At 47.0% G+C, this 21,372-nt stretch overlaps 1 protein-coding gene across 1 annotated transcript in view; it reads left to right on the top strand.

The window, feature by feature from the left end:
• Window positions 1-21,372, top strand: part of TNRC6A (trinucleotide repeat containing adaptor 6A) — a 43,136-nt gene that overhangs the window by 16,913 nt on the left and 4,851 nt on the right. The window contains exons 6-20 of the mRNA XM_058815811.1: window positions 1,934-2,266; window positions 5,897-5,944; window positions 8,382-10,970; window positions 11,783-11,947; window positions 12,089-12,264; window positions 12,424-12,504; window positions 12,936-12,987; window positions 14,009-14,151; window positions 14,799-14,936; window positions 15,156-15,284; window positions 15,360-15,437; window positions 15,678-15,888; window positions 18,711-18,842; window positions 20,298-20,456; window positions 20,756-20,896. Of these exons, the coding sequence (XP_058671794.1) occupies window positions 1,934-2,266; window positions 5,897-5,944; window positions 8,382-10,970; window positions 11,783-11,947; window positions 12,089-12,264; window positions 12,424-12,504; window positions 12,936-12,987; window positions 14,009-14,151; window positions 14,799-14,936; window positions 15,156-15,284; window positions 15,360-15,437; window positions 15,678-15,888; window positions 18,711-18,842; window positions 20,298-20,456; window positions 20,756-20,896 (4,575 nt within the window). The remainder of the gene's footprint in view (window positions 1-1,933; window positions 2,267-5,896; window positions 5,945-8,381; window positions 10,971-11,782; window positions 11,948-12,088; window positions 12,265-12,423; window positions 12,505-12,935; window positions 12,988-14,008; window positions 14,152-14,798; window positions 14,937-15,155; window positions 15,285-15,359; window positions 15,438-15,677; window positions 15,889-18,710; window positions 18,843-20,297; window positions 20,457-20,755; window positions 20,897-21,372) is intronic.

Below are 21,372 nucleotides of genomic sequence, written 5' to 3' on the forward strand. Positions count from 1 at the left end.
TCATTTCAGAGCCCCTTGCAGTACCTGGACACAGAAAAGTTCAAAGTCCTTCTGCATGCAATTGTCAACAAATGCTCAGCAATTCGCTTAAATAGCACTTCTCCCCCCCTTCAGGGCTTAGTCACTCTCAGTTACTTTATTTATCATGCAAGAAATTTTAGAAGCACCAAATGAAATAGATTTGTTTAATATTATTTCCTACTTGTGAAGTTCAGTTTTGAACCAGAAGTCAGAATCACAGTTTGTGGTCTCATTATGTTCATCAAAATATTTTGCAAGGAACCAGTTGCCTTCCCTTAATATAGGGAACAGCTTAGATTGAGGAAATCTGAAGTGGTGGTTGTGATCTTTATCAACTTCCCAGTTGATCTAATAGCCTTTCAATACCTTCTGTTCCCTGTGCTCTGTACTATAAATTGAGTTATGTCCTGGCCTTCCTCTCCTTAATTCTGTCCCTCTGCTGTGAGCTGGGAGAGCTGTGTCCCTGCTGTGCCCCACAGGAGCTGGGGGCCCTGGAGGGGCAGCTGAAGTTGGGTGTCCTCACCCTGAGGCTTCTGCCCACCCACTGTCAAACAAGGTCTCCGAAGTTTCTCTTTTCTGCTTCCCAAAATGCAATATTTCATTAAAACACAACTCAGATGCTGATTCTTCAGTGGCTCTTTATTCTAAAGGCTTCTATTTCATGTTTTTCAGAATGCGTGAAGTAGAAATAAACAGAGATTGTATCATAAGTAGCACTGACAACATTCAAATTGATTCCTTAAACAAAAGCTCGAGTTTGTTTTTGTTTTTTTGTTGTATTCCCATGACTCAGTTCCTGAAAGTGAATGATAAAATGGTCTTTAAACATATTTAAAAGGTTTTAAAAGCCCCCGAAAACTACACTCTCAGTCTTGCAGTAACATTATTCCTGGTGCTGAGGGAGGTCATGGTCGAGTATTGAGGTATCTTGGGAAGTTGCACACACAATAAATATTGACACTTAATGCATATCTCATCCGAGGAACTTGCAAAGCACATTAACATATCAATGCAGTGAGGAGGGGCAGAGCTGCCCTGCAGCTGGAGGGGTGGCAGCAGCAGCAGCAGCATCAGTGCCACAGCAGGAGCTCAGACCCCTCTCTGCCTGCTGAGCTGTGCCCAGCCTGCCCCTGGGCTTGGTGCTCCCTCTGCCCGTGTCTGACCTTCCCCTCGCCCTGCTGGGGCCCTGCTGCTGGCTCTGGGATCGTTGGCACCTGCAGTTGCACATTTGGCATTTTCCCAGTGCCAGCGCTGTCCTGCGTGCAGCGTTCCCTGTGCTGGCAGCCCTTCCTGCTGGCAGCAGGCACCTGAGGCCGTGAATAACTAGCTGTCCCTGTGCATGTTGGGCTCTCTAAAGCAGGGAACTTTGAGCAGAGTGTCCTGCAGCCCTTCCTGCTGGCAGCAGGCACCTGAGGGCAGGAATAGCTGTCCCTTTGCCTGTTGTGTTCCCTAAAGCAGGGAGCCCGGAGCAGAGTGTCCTGTCGGTCCTGCTTGCCCCTTGTTCTTTTTGGGCCAGGCCAGAGCAGTTTTCTATAGGAAATACTTCAATGGGAAACTTAATTTTTTAATACTTTAACATTTTCTAAATAAAGGTTCAATGCTGAAATAAACTGTGTAGTGCTGATTTGTTGGCAAAGGCTGTAGAAAGGTGGTTAGTGGCATCCTGTAACTGAGATAACTTGGTTAGGAGTGATAGCAAGGCATATTCCTGCTTCCAGGTCTGTGCCATGAAAGTCATTGAGGGATAACAGAGCTTTTCCTTGGGGATGAGTTACAGCTTGAATCACAAGAAATGCTGCCATTACCTCATAAATAAACACCTCTAATAATATTGACTTAGTCTTCAGTTTTTTCAGTCGCTGTTCACATGAATAACTTTGTCCCGCTTTCTTTTTCCTGGGGGTGGGGGCAGTGCCAGAACAAACCAAGACCAGTGTAAGCCAGCCCCAGCCCGTGACCTCCAACGGCACTTCCCCAGGAACCAGCACTCCCAATAATGCCAAGCGGGCCCCAGCCAGCAGCCAGCAGCAGCCCTTGCCTCGGTACCCTCCTCGGGAAGTACCGCCGCGATTCCGACACCAGGAACAGAAGCAGCTTCTGAAACGGGGGCAGCAGTTACCAGGGATAGCTGCGAACCTGGGATCCACCCCCAAGGTGTTCAACGGCCAGCCAGGAGGCAGCACTGGCACCAATAACCAGCCTGTGACCAACGGAGAAGTGCCCAACAGCAGCAAAAAACAGCCAGGTGAGGGCACTGCCTTCTTTTCCTTTAGCTAAAATCAACTGGCTTAAATTCGCTATCAGGGGAATATTTCAGCCAGCAGTATTTGAGCTTGCGCTGTAAGCTGGAGCATGAGGAGATCCTTTCCTGTGTCAGAGCTTGACAGTGAGTGTGGCAGGGTGGTTTTGCCTCTCTGGGCAGGTTGCACATGAAGCTCAGCCCGTCTCAGGCTCTGGGCAGCAGTGAGTGGCAGACATGGCAGGAGCAGGTGGTGGTTCCAGCGTGGCCTCTGCTGTGCTGCACATTCCCTGATTTGTGCTCAGCACTATCCCAGCATGGCCGTGGTACAAAGCTCCTCTGTTGCATCCAGTTTTGGAAGAGGCATCCCAGAAAGAAAGGTTTTTCTCCTGAAGCTTTGTTGTATTACAGAATGGATCCACTTATACCTTTACTGCTATTTAAGTTCAATCATCTTTTGTTATTTTGGTTTGTTATGCATTCCTTCAAACAGTCTTTTAAGAAAGGTGAGCTTGCCTGTTGCACGTGTAGGATGTGCTGTTCAGTGACTGCACTAACATGCAGCTCAGTTAATTTTACAGGACATTAGTGCAGTTTATTTTTGTCTGGAAAAAAAGTAACTTTCTGTGAGGGATCTAGCTTTTCAAAGGGATTTGGTATTAATGCATGTCAATGCTTAATACTTTCTTATTTTTATACTAGTATTTACATTTTGATGTGCATGTAGTAGTGATGATGTGAGTCTCAGCCCCTTTAGTGAAAAAAAGAGAAAAAAAATAAAATCCTGAAAATAGCCTTAGTATTTCAAGTTTGAGTTAAATTTTGAGCTGTTCTGAGTACTGCATACTGAAGAAGCATGATTTAAAATGAAAGTAAACAAAGCACTGGAAGCAGTTTATCCATGACTCCTTGAGGAATGTTTCCCATATTATTTTTTATACTTTCCAGTGTTATTTCTGTAATATACTGATGGAAATCTTTGCCTTTGCAACAGGTAATTTTTAAGTAGCTTCTTTTCTTTGCTTCGCCTGTATGATGTTGTTCCTGTCCCTAGTGGTGTTTAAAGCTACCTTTCATTAAGGTGAAACTTTTCCTGCAGTGTGTATGCTCTACTGGCCAAGGTGTGTGGCAAGGTGCTTTAAATAAGAGTGGTGATTTAAATAAAAATTCACACGTAAACTAATTTAAGAAGTATTACTGCTTATACAACCTATTAAGTCTCCCAGTTGTATCCAGAGGATTTGTGTGCTGTTCTCCATTGTACTGTGAACACCAGCCCAGTGTTTAATTAGCTGGGTTCCCATTTGTGTGCTGCATTTGTCCAGGTTTGCTCAGTGTTCTGTGGTTTGTGCAGCTGTGGGCAGTGCCAGCAGGTGCCAGGGCTGTGCTGGGGCAGGGGCAGGGTGTGCTCTGAGCTGTGCCCTGCTGGTGTGGGTGCTGTGTCCAGCGAGTGCAGGGTCCTGCAGGGAGGCAGGGCTTGGCCAGATCCCTTTGTCACCTCAGGACAGTGTCTGTGTTGGCTGTAGCTCCTGCCAGAGCTCTGTTCCTGAAGTTCTGTGTGTCCCAGGAGAGCTCAGAGCTGCCATCTGAGGCTGGGCACTCGGCTCTGCCTTCTTGGTGCCATGGGTGTGCCTGGAATGTCTCCTTCCCTGCAATAACCAGGAATAACAGCGGGTTTGGATGTGCTGTCATGATCTTTCCTAAACACAGACAAGACGATAATGGAAAGGCAGACGATTTTTCTGTGCTGGGTTTCTGTTTCAAGCTCTGGTCTGGCGCTGGTGAGGTGGGGGAGGCCCCGTCCAGCAGGGCTGATGTCTTCTGCCACCTTTGCGTCTGAGAGGAAATGCAGTTGTCATTTGCCTGTCTCAGTTTCACTCACTCTCCCTGCTTCCTCTTTCAGCCTCCCCCAGCAGCTCCAGGTACTCTCTGTGTTACCTCTGGAGTGCAAAATCTCATGACATTTGACAGATCTGTAGGTTGCTTGCATAGACAGGACATCCATGGATAAACCAGGGGCTACTGGGACTGATCTGTATTTTAGGGCTAAAAGAAAAACTGGGGCTTCAGGTGTTCAAGTCAGAATTGCTGGAGTTGGGAATGGCTTTGGGTTTGTGTGTAATTCCTGAAAGGATCTCTCCCCAGTTCAGCTGTGTTGGAATGGTTTGGTAGGTGCTTTGTAAAAGCCAGGTAATGCAGGCAGATACTGCTGAATTTAAACTCTTTAGTTGCCCTGGGCACACTAAGATTTTAAGTTGTTGGTATTGGAGAATTTTTTAATTATAACAGTGGTCTATACCCCCTTTCTTTACTTGTGTTTTGTGTGAGCAGTTGTCTCCTGTTTGGAAAATCAACATGCTTTGTCCAGAAGTAAAGCTGAAGAAGGGATAGGCCCGTGGCCTGGGTTTTTCCTGCTGTTTTTAGGACATTTGATGTGTTGTTTTAGTAGAGACACATAAATGAAGCTCATGGCTTGTAGTGCTTCTGAAACAGATCCAGGCCAGTGCCAAGATGGTTATTTTTAGAGATCTCCCTAAGTAGCTCTTTATCAGGACACTTCCATTCCCAGTTTATTGTTGTCTTCACTGACGTGCCCCATGTGCAAACTTGACATGAAGGGCAGGGTTGATTGCTGCCCTGGTGTTTGCTCACCTCTGCTCTGGAACACCTTGGGATAGACAGGTGGCTGTTCCACGATGAAATGATTTATCATTATAAACTGAAGTATTTCCAGCAGTAACTGCTTTGGCTGTGGCCAGAGCTGAACAGGAGAGCAGGACTGGGCTCCTGGCAGGGCTCCAGTGTGGATTCCTCCCATCTGCCTTTGTCCTGGTGCATCTCACAAAGTTGTGTCCCAGCCAGAGCCCTTGGGAGCAAAAGGTGCCTCCAATAACCTGGGGTGGTTCTCAGCTGTTGGGGGACTCAGGGAAGAAGGAGCAGCTGGCATTTGCAGTTGGTGGTGATGAGGGCTGCGTTCATTTGGGGAACATTGCCTTCAGTGTAACAGTTATGGTCTCCAGCTGTAGAATTGTGGGTTTGAAAGATGAAGTTTGATTCTGTAGAGTGGCACAGGGGAGGAGCAGGATGTGAAGGGGGCAGGTGATGGATTGCTGTGCCCGTGCTTAGGTTCAGTCTGAGCTCAGGTGCTGCTGTTTGCTCAGGCAGGCAGCAGAGCCCTGGCTGGGAGGTGCAGCAAATGTGCTGTTCAGAGAGGGGAGAGGAACTTGCTGAAGTTTCAGGGCTGACTGCTCAACTTCTTAGTCAGTGCAGTCCAAAATGAACTGGTTGTGGTTTCCCTGACTATATCCTCTTTTTTGTATAAATCAAACTTTTAAGGACACATTAAATTGGTTCATTAAATGCCAAATGTGTAACAAGTAGGTTGTAATTGAAATGTGTCATAAAAGCAGCAGAATTGCAAATTCTCACATCCCCAGGCTGAGTTTGTTGCCATGTCCCTGCTCCCTGTGTGGGGAATGTGATTCAGAGCAGACCGTGAGACTGAGCTGGCCCTGAGAGAAACCTGTCCTGAAAAAGGGGGTCTAAGGACTGGGTTTACAGCACCGAGTGCTGTGGGGACTGTTCTCTCATTTGCTGAAGTAACACTTCTGTGATTTTCTTGCTTTTTTTTTGTAGGCATGCCTCCCATTCGGGACTTGGTGAGCCACTCCCCTAACCAGTCAGGTTAGCTACTTCCATCTCACCTGCTTTGCACTACGTGTTTGTGGTGGTTACATGTGTCACACAGTTTTGTCCAATTTTTTAATTTTTATTTTTATTTTTGTTCTTTGGCTTATGCTTTTCATTGGCATGGGTGTGTGAATGATTGCAGTATGCTTTCTCTGTGCCGTTGCATACTAATTTGGTTTAACATTTTTAATTTTCTAATTAAGTCAGAATTCATACTAAGAGTTTTTGTCACCTTAGCATTAAGGTACTGGGGTTTTTTTTTACATTTATGCTTCCATGCTGACTTGCCTCTTATGGTATTGAATAATCTGTGCAAGCTTGTGCTTCCTGTCAGAGACATGTCACACTGTGGAGGAAATCATGTCTTGATTTGTTTGCTAAAAGCTCAGGACTGTACTCACTAAAATGCATTTGTTCATAAGGCCCAAAGGTGCAGTGATTGCAAGGTATGGTATTGACAGCCTGGGGTGCCAGGTGTGCTGGAGCAGGAAAAGGAGGCAGAGGGTGCAAGATTCAGGTATTTCTTAATTTACACTTATCAATCCTGTTTATTTTAGCCCATGTGATGACAAACTGCTTTTTGAAATACATAGTTTTTTGCAAATGTTTCCTGCAGGATAACTCATAGCTGGAAAGCATTAAATTAAAAATTACCGAAAGCAATCTTAGCAGATTACAGAATTTTAAGAAACTTGGGTTTGTGTAAATGTTTTTTTTTTTTTGTCAAGGATTTAGGCACCAAAAGTTCAGTTGCAACTCTAAATAGTTTTGGGAAGAAAAGCAAGAGTGGGCTGTTCTGGCTCCCTGTGCTTGCACCAAATGCAGGGTGTTGTCACATGTCATTTTTCAGTTTTGAGGGTGTTCTGTGGTCCCTGCCAGATACAGAAAGTCAGAGCTGGTATCTGCTTGCTCAGTGTTTGTATCCTTGGTCTCTGAAGTGCCCGAGCTGGGGAGGTTCAGGTAGGAATGTTCCAGAACTCATGCTAGACATCACTAACAGTTTACGTGCAGGAGAAGGACTGTTGGTCTAAGTAGTTTTGTGTGTAATGGGAGAAATCAGCTGAGTGGAAGTTAATCACTGCGTGCTGCTTGTGGATCAGCTGTGCACAAACTGCAGCTATATTCGGGTAACAGAATTGGGATAAACACAAGCTTTCTTCATGTGTTCTGCTGCTGTGCAAATCAGAGTTTGTTTTACCGTTTCCCTGTGACTTGTAGTCCTAACCTGTATCTCTCAGTGCTGAATCCAGGCTGTTTGCCATCTGTGTGTGCCTTTGTGTTGCTTTAAAGGGACGCTGTTCCTGGGATGGTGTTTGTGTGATCAGGATCTTGTTCTGTGCCGTTGGTTCTGTCGCTCCCCAGAGTGCACACAGCTCTTTGATCAGTCCCTTAGTGCAGGTTAAATGTCCTTTTTTAAAATACCGGAGGGAGAGGTGAAACCTTGACGTTTGTTGGGCAGTTGTTCAGCCATGGCAGTGTTCTTGTGGTGCCACCCGAATGGGCAGGTCCTGGGTTATGCTCAGCCAAATCCTGGCTCTCCCAAGGGTGGTGGTGGCTCTCCAGGACCGTGCAGCTGTCACACACCATCACAGCACTCTGCCTGCCTGCCAAGGGCTTTGCCGCTCCTCCTGGTCCAAACTGCTGGGCCCCCATCCTTGTTCCTCACCTTGGTGTGCCAGGGGAGGCTCAGCTGAGTGCCAGGGCTGAGCTGCAGTGGGTGATCCCTGCTCTGTGCTGCTCCAGCTCTGGGAGCCAGGGCCTTGCACTCAGTTCTGTTTCACTGTAGGATCAGTAATATTGATATTGATGACAAATTAATTAAAAATAGGCTTGTGCATTCTGAAAGCAGTATTTCAGATGGGTCTTGTGCTTTTTGTGCCAAGCTGTTGCTGTATAAAGGAAAATACCTTGAATAACTTGTACTGAAGGCTCCTATACAACGTCTGTAACGGGTGGGAAGGTGTGTGTTCTCTGGCTGCTGTCACACAGCACTTGGTACTGCTGGGCCAGGGCCATGTCCTCTTGGAATTTCTGCCTTCCGGTGTGTTTTCAGGTTTTATTTACTATTGTGGTTTTTAATACCTATATGTGTTTTAGAAAATAGTTTGTATGTGGTGATACAGAATATCCTTTTAAAAAATGTTTTTCTGGAAGAAAAAGACCTTTAGGAGTGTAAAGTTTTCTGAGGTTTTTGTGAGAGCAGCTCTGCATGCTGGTAGGTGTTCTGGGTTGTGCGTGGCAGCCTTTGGGCAGCTGTACTTAAAGCTTTCTCTGTCACTTGCCATGACTGTAGTTATAACAGAAGCAAAATAGTAAGCAAAATAATTCCTGGCTTAATCTCTTTATACTTTTTCCCCCCCCCTTTTCTGCTTAATTAAGTAATAACACTAAACTCATAATAATGCCCTTGGGCTTTCCTTCTTCATTCTAGATCTGAACCACAGTGGTCTAGGATCCCATTATGAAAATTCTCACTGGGGACCAGTCTCTTCAAATAGCGACTCCAGCACAAACTGGGATAAAGTTATCGTAGACGGCTCTGACAAAGAAGCATGGCCATCAATCACTGGCAGTGACCCAGAGCTGACTTCAGAATGTATGGACACTGACTCTGCCTCCAGCTCTGGGTCGGAGCGCAACCTCGTGATCATGGCTTCAGGGAGCGCGGCAGGAGAGGGCGACGGCATTCGCAACGGCCTCGGCCACGGGGCGCAGAATAAGTTTGTGGTTGGTAGCAACAGCAATAATGTGGGCAATGGAAGTATTAATGGGCCCTGGGGGTTATCCCACGGGTCCATAATAAGCACATGTCAAGTTTCTGTGGATGCTCCTGACAGCAAATCTGAAAGTAGCAACAATAGAATGAATGCTTGGGGCACCATAAGCTCTTCATCAAATGGAGGGTTAAATCCAAGCACTTTGAATTCAAATGGCAACCATGGTGCCTGGTCCGTGTTGGAGAACAGTGGACATGCCCTGAAAGGGTCCGTGGGGAGTGGGAGTCCTGGCACAAGCATTCAGTGCAGTACCATAGGTCAGATGGCCAACAGCCAGAGTATTAACTCGAAAGTGGGTGGCTCGGCCCACGGTTCCTGGGGAAGCCTTCAGGAAAGTTGTGATTCTGAAGTAAATGGTACAAGGAATGTTTCATTCAGTGGACAACCTCAAAACCTTAACACTGAAATGAATGGACCAAATAACACTACTAACTTTATGACCTCTAGTTTACCAAACTCTGCTGGTTCGGTGCAGATGAACGAGCTGCCCAGCACTGCAGGGCCCGGGGCCTGGCGCGTGAGCACAATGAATCATTCTCAGATTCAGGCCTCTCCAGTGGCAAACGGCACTTCCATCTCTCACCTGAGCAACGGTGAGGCCAAAACTGGCGGCTCTTACGGTACTACCTGGGGTGCCTATGGTTCTAGTTACTCTGGAGACAAATGTCCAGGCCCAAACAGCCAAGCTAATGGTGACACTGTGAATGCAACTCTAATGCAGCCGGGCGGCAGCGGGCCCGGCAGCACTAACTTTCAAATCAACGGGAATAAAGGCGGAGGGGTGTGGGAGGCAGGGGCAGTCGGCTCCCAGAACATGCCCTGGGGAAACGGGAGCGGTGCGAGCGCCGGCGGGAGCAGAAGAGGATGGGGCAGCCCTGCACAGAGCACTGGCACCAACATCCCCAACGGGGAGTGGAGCAAACTGCCCGGCAATCAGCATTCCAACGAGGGCCTCAATGGAAGCAGCAGGAAGTTTACAAACGGATGGAAGTCTACTGAGGAGGAGGAGATGAGCAGCCAGGGTTCTGCTGCCTCCCAGATGGCTGAGCAGAGCAGCACGTGGGCCAAAACAGGTACGGGGGACAGCGAGGGCAGCTCGGAGAGCGCCGGCTGCCACGAGGACAGAGCGGCTGCCGAGGGCCAGAACCGAGAGAGGAGGAAAGTCGACCAGCACACGTTACTCCAAAGCATAGTGAACAGAACTGACCTAGATCCGCGCGTCCTTTCCAACTCCGGGTGGGGACAGACTCCAATCAAACAGAACACTGCCTGGGACACCGAAACGTCACCGAGGGGTGAAAGGAAAACTGACAATGGGACAGAGGCCTGGGGGGGCTCTGTGACACAGACTTCCAGCTCAGGGGGGTGTGTGGATAGACCTAGCCCTAATAATAACGATACCTCATCTGTATCGGGGTGGGGAGATCCAAAGTCTGCTACAAGGTGGGGAGACTCCAAAGGGTCAAACAGCCAAGGGGGGTGGGAAGAAGATTCTGCTGCTACAGTAATGGTCAAGAGCAATCAATCGTGGGGAAGTGGCAAAGAAGAAAAGTCATCCTGGAATGACACACCGAAGATGAAGCAGGGATGGGGAGACGGACAGAAGGCCAGCCAGGGTTGGGCAGTGTCTGCTGGTGATAGCTGGGGTGAAAACTCCAGAAGTAACCACTGGGGTGAGGCAAAGAAATCCAGTTCTGGAGGCAGCAACAGCGACAGGTCGGTGTCTGGTTGGAATGAGCCAGGTAAATCAAATTCTGTTACTTGGGGAGGCAACAATGCGACCCCAAGCAACTCTTCAGGATGGGATGAGCCTGCGAAGTCTAATCAGAGCCAGGGCTGGGGAGACCCTCCGAAATCCAGTCAGCCTCAAGTCTGGGGGGACTCGTCAAAGCCAGCCAGCTCTCCTGAGTGGAACAAGCAGGATGTTGGCTCTTGGGGAGCCCCGTCTGCCACCAACAAGCCCCCGGGGTCCGGCTGGCTGGGGGGGCCCATGCCAGCCCCAGCCAAGGAGGAGGAGCCCACGGGCTGGGAGGAGCCGTCCCCCGAATCCATTCGCCGCAAGATGGAGATTGATGATGGAACCTCTGCTTGGGGTGATCCCAGCAAGTACAACTACAAAAATGTGAACATGTGGAATAAAAATGTCCCTAACAGTAGCAGCAGTTCAGACCAGCAAGCACAGGTACACCCGCAACTACTGTCTTCAAGTGCCATGTCTAGCAAGGAGAGCAGCTCGGGTTCTGGTAAGCCTGCCTTTTACCCAAATTTGTATTTTCTATTGACTGTAAAGCTCCTTTTTAGTCTTGCTTCTTAGAACAATATTTTAGTTTCAGAGTGGAAACGGCAGAGAGGCAATGAAGTACAATTTCTGTTTGTTAAAGAAATGAACAGCATTGTCACAGAGCATTGATGTGTTTGTACAGATTGGAGATCTGCTCCAGTTTTAAATAACTGCAGTAATAAGGGCTAAACAGCTCTGCTTGAGTTCTGGGGAGTGGGAACACAGAGAAAATACTTAAAATAGTGTCTGAGGATTGAAATACTTTCCTAAATTATTCTAAACCAGATAAAATTTAATTTTGCCAATGAGCCTTCAAAAAAAAAGAAGCACATTGAGCTTCTGCAGGACAGAATTAGGGGTGATGGGTTTATAAGGATTTGGTGTCAGACTTTCTGGTCTTGTAGCTTCATGAGCAGTTAATAATGATTTTGCAGAGGAACTTTATGGGATATAGGAACTATTTTGTGCTGTATCTCTTTTTCAAGTGCCAAATGGGGTCAGTTACATGTAACAAGCAGCTCTTAGCTTAATATCTTAGAAATTTGCATTATCAGAATGCAATTCTGTAAATATAGAATTTGTGCTTTTGTGATTACTTTTATTTAAGGAACAGCTTGCAGTTGTAACAATGACCCTCACACAAAACAAAAATATGTGCTCACATGCTTTTTACTGTATGTTAAGCATATAGAAAAGGCAAAACACTTGAGTCTCTTTAGGTAGCTCTAAAACCCTGTTCGGAACGATGCCAATAACTCCCCCTGCTTTGCAAAGGTTGGGGAGAGCCTCCTGCTCCAGCCACCACTGTGGATAACGGGACAGCAGCGTGGGGCAAGCCCATGGACACTGGTACGAGCTGGGGAGAGCCTGTCAGCGATGCAGGAGGCACCTCTGGCTGGGGAAACACTGCCCTGGGGCAGCAGCCTCCAAGCAAGCCTGGTGAGTGCTCTCAGTGTGCTTGGCAAGGCTGAAATCCCTCTCTGGAAGCTTCGTATTTTCCAGGGGTTTTTACCTTGCACTAGGCTCTTTGGTGGAGCTGCTGCTGCTGCAGTGTTCACTGCTGGGTTCTTCCACCACCAGGGCCTAAATCTATGCAAGATAGTTGGTGTGGAGATGACATGCCATTGAGTGGCAGTCGTCAGACCAGCTGGGAGGAAGAGGAGGATGTGGAGATTGGAATGTGGAACAGCGGTTCCTCACAAGAAGCTAACCCCTCGTTGAACTGGCCACCCTACATGAAGAAAATGCCCACAAAGGTGAGGAGCAGCTGAGGGCAAGGCTTGCAGTCATTTCTGAAGGCTGAGTCAGAAGGGATTACTGCACTTGCACATTACACTTTAATTTTCATTCTTAACACGTGTTGATGTAATTAAAGTCAGATCTGAGTATCACAGGAATTCCTTTCTGTTTTTAAGGGAATAATGAAAGGTGGAAATAAGCAAGATGAAACATGGATCAATCCATTCATTAAGCAATTCACAAATCTCAGTTTTTCAGTAAGTATTTGTCTCTGTCTGGATTTGCTGCCTTTCCACAGGGCTCGTTGCAATGTGCAGACATGGAAATGCTCAGTTGCCAAGTGTTCGTTTTCATCCTGGTTTTCTCTTTACTTGTGTTTGTCTCCCCTGTCAGCCATCCCTTTTCTGTGGATTCTCATTGCAAAAAGACCTCTTTATTGAGGAGAAGTGGTTTTATAACCATATACCCAGGTATTCATCCCATAGCCTGATGCTTTACTGCATTTACTAGGAGTTCTGGTGAGGGAATGTGTTCTTGACTGGATAGGAACTGAAGGGAGGAAATGCTTTAAAATAGCATCTGATTGTCTTGATTTTTCTTTCTTGCAGTTTTGAATTGTAATAGTGTGCAGGAATCTCTTTGTTTTATCTTAAAAAATAAATAACTGTGATTTATTTTATTACTTCAGAGAGAATCACCAGAAGAAACCATACAGAGCAATAAGATGGACATGTCTGGAGGTAAGAGCAGTAGAACTGAGCTGGGCTTTATTGCTTTTTCTTCCATACTCTCTTTTACCTTATATCCTTCTGTAAATTACATTTTTCAAATGATATGTAGTGTATATATAGCTATATGTAGTTAAGTGTATATTTCCCTAAAGAAAAGGAATGTCCTTGCAGAGAAGAGTATTTGTGTGTGTGACTAATGCTGCACACAGAATCACCTGGTTGCTATAGGAATATTGGCCACATATCAAACTAAGCTTATCCATATTTATATATGTTAAACTGGCATGAGACGATGTTTTCAGGGTGTGGTGGGGTTGTTCCTTGTAATATAAATATCTTGATTGCCCTCTGGGCACCTCCACTGAGTATAAACAGAAACACACCAAATCCCACACGGGCTCATTGGGTTCATTCTTGGAAACACGTGTTCCGTTCTAAGAACTGAATTAATATTGCACAGTTATTTTAGAAATGCTTAAACCTGAGTATAAAATTACTTGGGAGCAGTTACAGTTTATTTGATTCCAATTACTGTTACTTCTTTAGCAAATGAAAAATAATTCTTAATACATTAATTACAGTATACTGTGGTGATAGAATGTTTAACTAAAACTAATTGTAGTTTTTAGTGTAGTTACTCTCTCCTTATTCCACTTCAAAATTGGGTATTTTCACTTTGGGGCTCATAGTCTTTTGGGTTTTAGATTTCAGTATTAATGACAAGCGGGATATTTAAATTACTGCAAGTTTAAACAATTATACATACTTGATTTTAAGAGCAAGCTGACAGATATTACTGCGTGAAGCCTTGCAAAGTGTGTTGGTGGTGATTCCACGTCTCAGATGTGTGCGAGCATTGGTACCCGGGGTGTCCTCTCAAAGCTGGGGTGCTGTGTGTCCAGGGCTGTGCACAGCTCAGGTGCTGTGTGTCCAGGGCTGTCCTGCCCCAGCTCAGCTCCCCAGCACAAAGCTGGTGTCGGTGTGGCTGGGGCTGAGCCCCCAGGGTGTGCAGCCAGCTCTCTGTGCCCAGGGTTACTGCAGGACAAGAGGATGGAGATGGACAAGCACGGCCTGGGCGTGGGAGATTACAATCGTGCGGTTGGAAAAGGCCCCGGTTCTCGTCCCCAAATTCCCAAAGAGTCTTCCATGGATCGCGGTCCTTACTTCGATAAGGTCGGTGGGGTCTGTCTGGGGACACTGCTGAGCTCCCTCGCTGTGTCCTGGGCAGTGGGCTGTGTGCTCCTGACCCGCTGCAGGGGGGCTGAGGGCTGGCTGGTTAGTCCAGGACACAGATCTGTTCTTGTTAACTCACTGATGACTGTACTAAGCGCTCTCTGTAGGCCTTGGCGGTGCCGATGACTAACCTGATCTCTTTTGTTTTCTGCCTATCTCCTGCTGGTGCTGGACTGTCCTGTGACTCTTCCCTTCTGCTCCTGCAATGGTTTCTCCCTTCTGCTTGCTTGCTGGCTGGTTGTTGCGCCTCGGTTTGTCTGTCCCATCAGGATGGCATTGTAGCAGACGAGTCCCAAAACATGCAGTTTATGTCCAATCAAAACATGAAGCTTCCCCCTTCAAATAATGCACTACCTAACCAAGCCCTGGGCTCCCTAGCAGGGCTGGGTATGCAAAGCTTGAATTCTGTTAGACAGGTAAGGCTGTGTGCATATCCTTGGTGTGTTACTTACTGCATTTAATGCCTTTTGATATAATGTTGTAGCTGCTCGTGTAATTGATATCTGTTTAACTTGTGATTGAAATGTGTGGGGTGGGAGAAGCAGCAGAAGAGGTTTTCTGTCACTGACTGCCCATCTTTTCCCCAGAATGGCAATCCCAGTGTGTTTGGTGTTGGGAATATAGCAGCACAGCCCAGGAGCATGCAGCAGCCTCCAGCACAACCTCTTAATTCATCTCAGCCTAATCCACGTGCTCAAGTGCCTCCTCCATTACTATCCCCTCAGGTAAGTGATACAGAAAGCACTCTGTGTATGAACTATCCAAATGCAGCTTCAGAAAATTGTTCCTTGTTTGTTGGTGCTGCTGATATTTATTCAGTAAATATTTGGGAGCACATTTGGCTTGATGAAGCCAGGCATGTGTTGACCAGAGGTTCCAGTATTCTCATATTCTGGCCTGAGTAGAGCTGTGACAGTTGCCCTTGGCCCTGGTGTGTGTTGCAGGTTCCAGTATCATTACTGAAGTATGCACCAAACAGCGGTGGCCTGAGCCCACTTTTTGGCCCACAACAGGTAGCCATGTTGAATCAACTGTCCCAGTTAAACCAGCTTTCTCAGATCTCCCAGTTACAGGTGAGCTGGTGCTGGCTGTGGCTGCGGGTGGCAGGGGCTGTGTCTGTCCTGCTCTAACCCTGGTGTGTCTCGCAGCGGCTGCTGGCTCAGCAGCAGAAGGCACAGCCCCAGAGGAGTGTGCCTTCAGGGGGTCGGCAGCAGCAGGAGCAGCAGGTAAGGAAACTCCTCACTCTCCCCTCTCAGGCTCTCCTGGGAGCTGCTTTTCATCCTGAGCTGCATTTCCTGCTGTGACTCGCACTGAAGTGTGCAGGGGTGGATGGAGCTTTAGAGGAGGGACTGGGTGCTGGGCTTATGGCTGTGCAGGGTGCACAGGGCACAGAGGTGCATTTCTCTTTCTCAGAACATGGAAAAGCTTTTGCTCATTGGTGTTGTAACTGCTCTGTTTTTTTAAAGGGTCGATCTCTTAGTATGCAGCAACAGATGATGCAACAGTCCCGTCAGCTTGATCCAAACCTGTTAATGAAGCAGCAAACTCCACCCTCTCAACAGCAGTCACTCCATCAGCCCTCCATGAAATCCTTCCTCGAGAATGTCATGCCCCACACTACTCCTGAGCTGCAGAAAGGGCCCTCACCAATCAATGCATTCAGCAGCTTCCCTATAGGTGGGTGCCCTGCAGTCAGCCTGTGTTTGTGTGACACACAGCCCCACTTTTCCCCATGCCTCCTCCTGGAAAATGACTGTAACCCTGTCAGTGCTTCCCTTTTTAGTGGCAGTCGTAGTTCTGTGTGGGGTTACCCTTGCTCACCAATAACTTTTCCCCAAGTGCACTCATTCCCAGTGAGTGTCCCTGTCTCAGTGCAGAATACTTTACAGTCCTGAGGAATGACAGGCTCCTTTTGGTGCTCCTTTTGTTTCCTGGATCCCCAGGGTGATACAAAGTCCTCATCCCTGGAGCTAAAGGACTTGAAGAAGTAGAATCCATGCACAGAATCCATTGATGTAGGCATTTTTATTGGGAATTCAGAAATGCTTTCAATGGCTCTAGGATTGCAAAGGTAGAACAGTCACTTTGCCTGTTAGTTGTTTTGTCCAGGAAAGAAAGCTTTTGGCTTTGCATTTTTAAAGAATTGTTGTCTCATTAGGCAAAATGTTTGAACATTTATAAATACAAACATCTCCTGTTTCTTTCTCCCTACATTTTCAGGCTTCTGTCCAATTTCTACTTCAGAAATTCCAGGCTTGTATATTTTCTTCTTACTTTAGGTCCCTTTTTAATGCTATCTTACTACAGCTGTTTACCATTTACCTCTGTTCCTTACCCCCGTTTCTTTCCTCCCCTTCATTTTTGCTTTTCTCTCTTATTATTCTAATTGGGCCATTTCTGTTGGGCTGATTGCATTCTCATTGGCCTCTGCAGGGCAGTTTGTTGCTGGATATGCAGCTGGGTCCCTGTGCTTGCAGGCAGAGTGGCTCTGGCCAGGACAGTGCCACACTGGGGTGGCTTGGGGCCAGCCTCAGGTCCAGGCTGCTGCTTCAGAGCTGCTGGTGATGCTTGGCATCAATGTCCAGTTCTGCTTTCATTCAAAGGGCAAGGCATACAAAGGAAGTTTTGTAGCCATTGACACACCGTGTTAGTCCTAAGGAAAGGCATATTTCACTTTCTCACCAAACTGTGCACTGAGGGATTGCATCCTGCCCAGGTCAGGCTCCTCTGTGTTCGTTCCTGGAGCTGGAATTGCTGTGCACTGCCCCACAGCTGCTCTCTCACATGAACCATGGCTCAGGAGCCTGCAGGGCGTGTCAGGTTGCTTTGAGATCCCTCAGGAGTCTGGAATGGTTTGGGGTCCCTCTGCTCAGCACACAGAGCCACCCTCAGTGCTCACATAAAGGCTGAAGGGCAGGAGAAGCATTTGCTGGAATTTCTTCCCCCCTAGTGAAGAATGGAGTGCAGAGGAAGGCTGGTGTCACCTCCCAGTGCAGCGTGGTGGTGTGGCTGTGTGAGAGGGAGCTCACCCTGCCCAGCTTCTCCTGGAACATTCTTGGGTTTGTTTTTTCTCTGTGTTCCCATTCCAGTGTCAGGAGACCCAGCAAGGAGAGCAAGGAGGTTCTGTTTCCATTTCAGGGAAGGGATTTGTCAGGATTCACTAGATACTCACCCAGAGCATCCTTTTCTCTCCCTGACCAGTTCTGCACTCACATCCCATTTCATTGTAGAATTAAGTATTTCTATTAATAAAAACAACCTTTAAGTGAGTATAGCTGATATAACTAATAACTAGTACTGAGTATACTATAACTAATAGTATAACTATATAACTAATAGAAACTCTTCCACAGTAGGATATGAAGAATTACTTCTGCGAAGTGTTTAAATGATGGATTATATCCAGGGACTGGTGTCCATCACTCAGCCCACACAATCCTACACAGAGCTGTGACAGAGCTGTGCCTGCTGGGGCTGGCACTGGCCTGGTCACAGATGTGCCCCTCTGCCAGCCTGGGGCCTTTCTACCCCTTCTCTCAGAACTCTGGTCTCTGCAGCTCCTCCAGAGGTAGAAGGTTGCTGTGCTGCAGAGTTACTGCTCTGACAACAGCAAAATGCCAGAGGGAGGTGTCAGAAACAGGATCAGCTGGACATTCCCTTTTTTTCTGATTGACCTATTGATAGTTGTTATATTTTATAAAACTCCATCCTGTTCCAAGCACTTTTCCTGAGGCATTTCAAGAGGAGGCTTTTCTGCCACCAACTCTTGCTCATGCCTTTAAGAAAAATAAACAAAACCCCCTCAAAAAGTAAACCAATTTCTTTATGGCTGTGAAAGTGCACTTAGGAGCAAGAGGAAGCCCTTGTTCCCAGTGCTGAAGGAAGGTGTTTCTAGGAGACATTTGAGAAGTTCCCTGTGTGTCTGTGTTCCCAAGTTAAACTCTTGTAGTGTTTGTTTTCAGAGAAGAAGTAAACAGATCTGGAGGGCTGGAAGGGTACCAGGTAGAGCTGTGAGTTCAGGATTCTGACAGACTTGGAAAGGAGCAGGCATGGCAAGGTCAAACATGTGGGCACGTTGTCCAAGCCCAGAAGAGCCTGGTTCTTCCAGGTATTTGAGCAGATTTGGGTTGGCATTGTCTTGATTCTCTGGCAGAGAAACATCTGAGGTACAGACCACAGCTACAGCAGGGCAAGAGGAGTTCTGTTTGCCCCCTCTTTTAGGTATTTACATTTTAGTTTCTCTTAACTTCCTAATGTCTTCTTCCACTGACATTTTTGCATGAGGACATGAGCTGAGAACTTGGGAGTGCTTTGCATTGCTCAGCTTAGCTTCTGTGTGCAGAGAGTTCCCTGGTTTCAGTGCTAGAACGTTCCTCAGCAGCAGAGACTTGAAGCATGACATAACCATGGTAACGTGCTCTTCAGTGCTTTCTGGGGCAGCAGTGGCCAGGAGCCCTGGGAGAGCTTTGCTCTGTCTCATGAGCTGTGTGTGCTTTCAGGAATGAACTCAAACTTGAATGTAAACCTGGATATGAGCAGTATTAAAGAGCCACAGTCTCGGCTGAGGAAATGGACTACAGTCGACAGCATTTCTATGAACACATCCCTAGATCAGAACTCCAGCAAACATGGTATGTGCAGCACTCCTTGGGCAGCACAGTGCTCAGGGAGTGACCCCAGGTTGGCCTCAGGGTTCTGGGGTCACTGCAGCCTTGCAGTGCTGGTTGGGCTGGGTTGTCACTCCTGTGTTACATACAACAGTTTCTGTTGTGCTGTCTGTGCCAGCTTGCTGCTTGTCTGCCACAGCAGCCACAGCTTGCTGACTGTGCTCACAGAATGATCTTGTGATGAGATTAGTAGAAACGTTCTACAGAACTCATTTTTTAACCAGACTTTTCTGTAACTGTGACTATTGCTACTAGCTTTACCTTAATCTCCAGTGGAATGCTTCGTATATTTTTGAGCCAAAAGCTTGGTTTTCAAGTTTTCGCTCCCACCACCCTTCTGTCCTAAGGTGATTTTGGGGGATTTACCACATTCTGGGCATGGCTGACATTTTTACTGGCAGGTTTTGGTTATGAATGTCTGTGTTTGCATTCTAAAATTGGGAAGAGCTTACAAGGGCTAGACTTGGTACCATTGCTGTCCTTAGTTTTAGAGGAGCTGAACTTGGTTGCTTCGTGTTTCATTCCAGTAATCAAGATTCATATGACATTTCAGCTGTTTCAGTTGCTTGAAATCATCCAGTTAAAATTCGAGTCTATAGCCCAAGAATCTGTGTCTAAAGATAGTTGTAAATGTCCCCAGTCTCCTGTTACCATTCAGTCTCAGATTGTCGGGGTATTTTTAGGGGCATCAGCTGCTTTGCTGCTCTGAGCTGCCTCTGGTCGTGCATTCCCTGCAGCTGCCCTGCTGAACCCCTCCCACTGTTGCCTCAGGCAGTGGTGGTGCTGCTTTACCTGCAGGTGTTTTCTGACCAGAGCAGGAATCTCTCTATCTCATGCAATCCCTGGTTCCCTCAGAACTGGCTTTGCTGTCTGGTAACTTTTAAACCATTCCTTTCTCTGTCTCAGGGGTTTTCAAATTAATTTTTTTGCTTCCCAAGAACAGGAATAGAATCCACAGAGCTTTGCTAAAGATCCTTCACTTGTTGCAGCTGTTTCTTTCATGAGCTCTCCCACCACAGAGCCCTGTTAGTCAAATGGGGTCCCACAGAATGCTCTTACCTCTGGAATTAATGCTTTACTTGAGTTGAACATGTTTCTTTGAATATATGTACTGTTTTAGTGAAGTAGTTTCATGGGGGATTATTCTTATAGTTTTCTCCTGAATTACTCAGGAGAGAGTATATTATTCTTATAGTTTTCTCCTGAATTACTCAGACATATTTCATTTTGATTCATCACTCCTGTATGATCTCCAGTATAACCTGGCATCACAGGAGGACAGTGTGCTGCTCTATATTTCATGAATGATTTACAAGGGCACGATTTTATATGTATTTATATAGGGATATAAAAACCAGCCATGAAAAATATTTGACTGCTTTTTTTTTTTTTTTTTTTTGCTTTTTTTTTTCCCATCAGGTGCTATTTCAAGTGGTTTTAGGCTGGAAGATTCTCCGTTTGTTCCTTACGACTTCCTGAACAGCAGTAACTCCCCAGCCAGTCCTCCCGGCTCCATTGGGGATGGCTGGCCCCGTGCCAAATCGCCTAATGGCTCTAGCAGTGTTAATTGGCCCCCAGGTACAGCCCTGCCCTCCCTCCGTGCCCGGGCACCTCCTCCTGGGGCAGCAGCCAGTGCAGGAGGGCACCAGGGGTGTTCTCAGCAATGGAAATGGAGAACGGCAGCTTTACTGTACAGAGAGAAGTGTGTCTGCCAGAGAAATCAGAAATTAAATTAGTACAGTGATGGCTACATCAAGGAAATTAAATGTTTAAAGGGTTTCGGATTTTCAGTCATTAGGAGATGTATTGTTTAGACAGCTGTTTCCTTTTTAAAAATACGGTGAAAATAAGCTTCTTTCCTGCATCTGTATTCCTAGAGTTTCGCCCTGGTGAGCCATGGAAAGGTTATCCAAACATCGACCCCGAAACTGACCCTTACGTCACTCCTGGCAGTGTCATAAACAATCTCTCAATTAATACTGTGCGGGAAGTTGACCACCTCAGGGACAGGAACAGTGGTATGCTCAGCCTGCTGGGGAATGTGTGCAACCTTCCCTCTGCTGTCGTGATGTTTGCTGCTTGCTCCCCTCCTGGTTTGTCCCTTGTGTTTCCTCCTTGCTCTTCTCGTAGTTGTTCCCTGTGTTTGCTCCTTGCTCCCCTCCTGGTTTGTCCCTTGTGTTTCCTCCTTGCTCCTCTCCTGGTTGTTCCCTGTGTTTGCCCCTTGCTGCCCTCATTCATCTCCCTTGTGCTTTGGGTTTGGGATGTGTTTGCTGCTCGCTGCCCTCCTGGTTTGTCCCTTGTGTTTCGTCCTTGCTCTTCTCGTAGTTGTTCCCCTGTGTTTGCTCCTTGCTGCCCTCATGGCTCTCCCTTGTGCTCTGGGCTGTGTTTGCTGCTTGCTCCTCTCCTGGTTGCTCCCCTGTGTTTGTTTCTTGCTGCCCTCGTGGCTCTTCCTTCTGCTGTGGGTTTGGGATGTGTTTGCTGCTTGCTCCTCTCT

This window comes from Ammospiza caudacuta, chromosome 17 (assembly GCF_027887145.1).
Source record: "Ammospiza caudacuta isolate bAmmCau1 chromosome 17, bAmmCau1.pri, whole genome shotgun sequence".
NCBI classification, from domain to species: Eukaryota; Metazoa; Chordata; class Aves; order Passeriformes; family Passerellidae; genus Ammospiza; species Ammospiza caudacuta.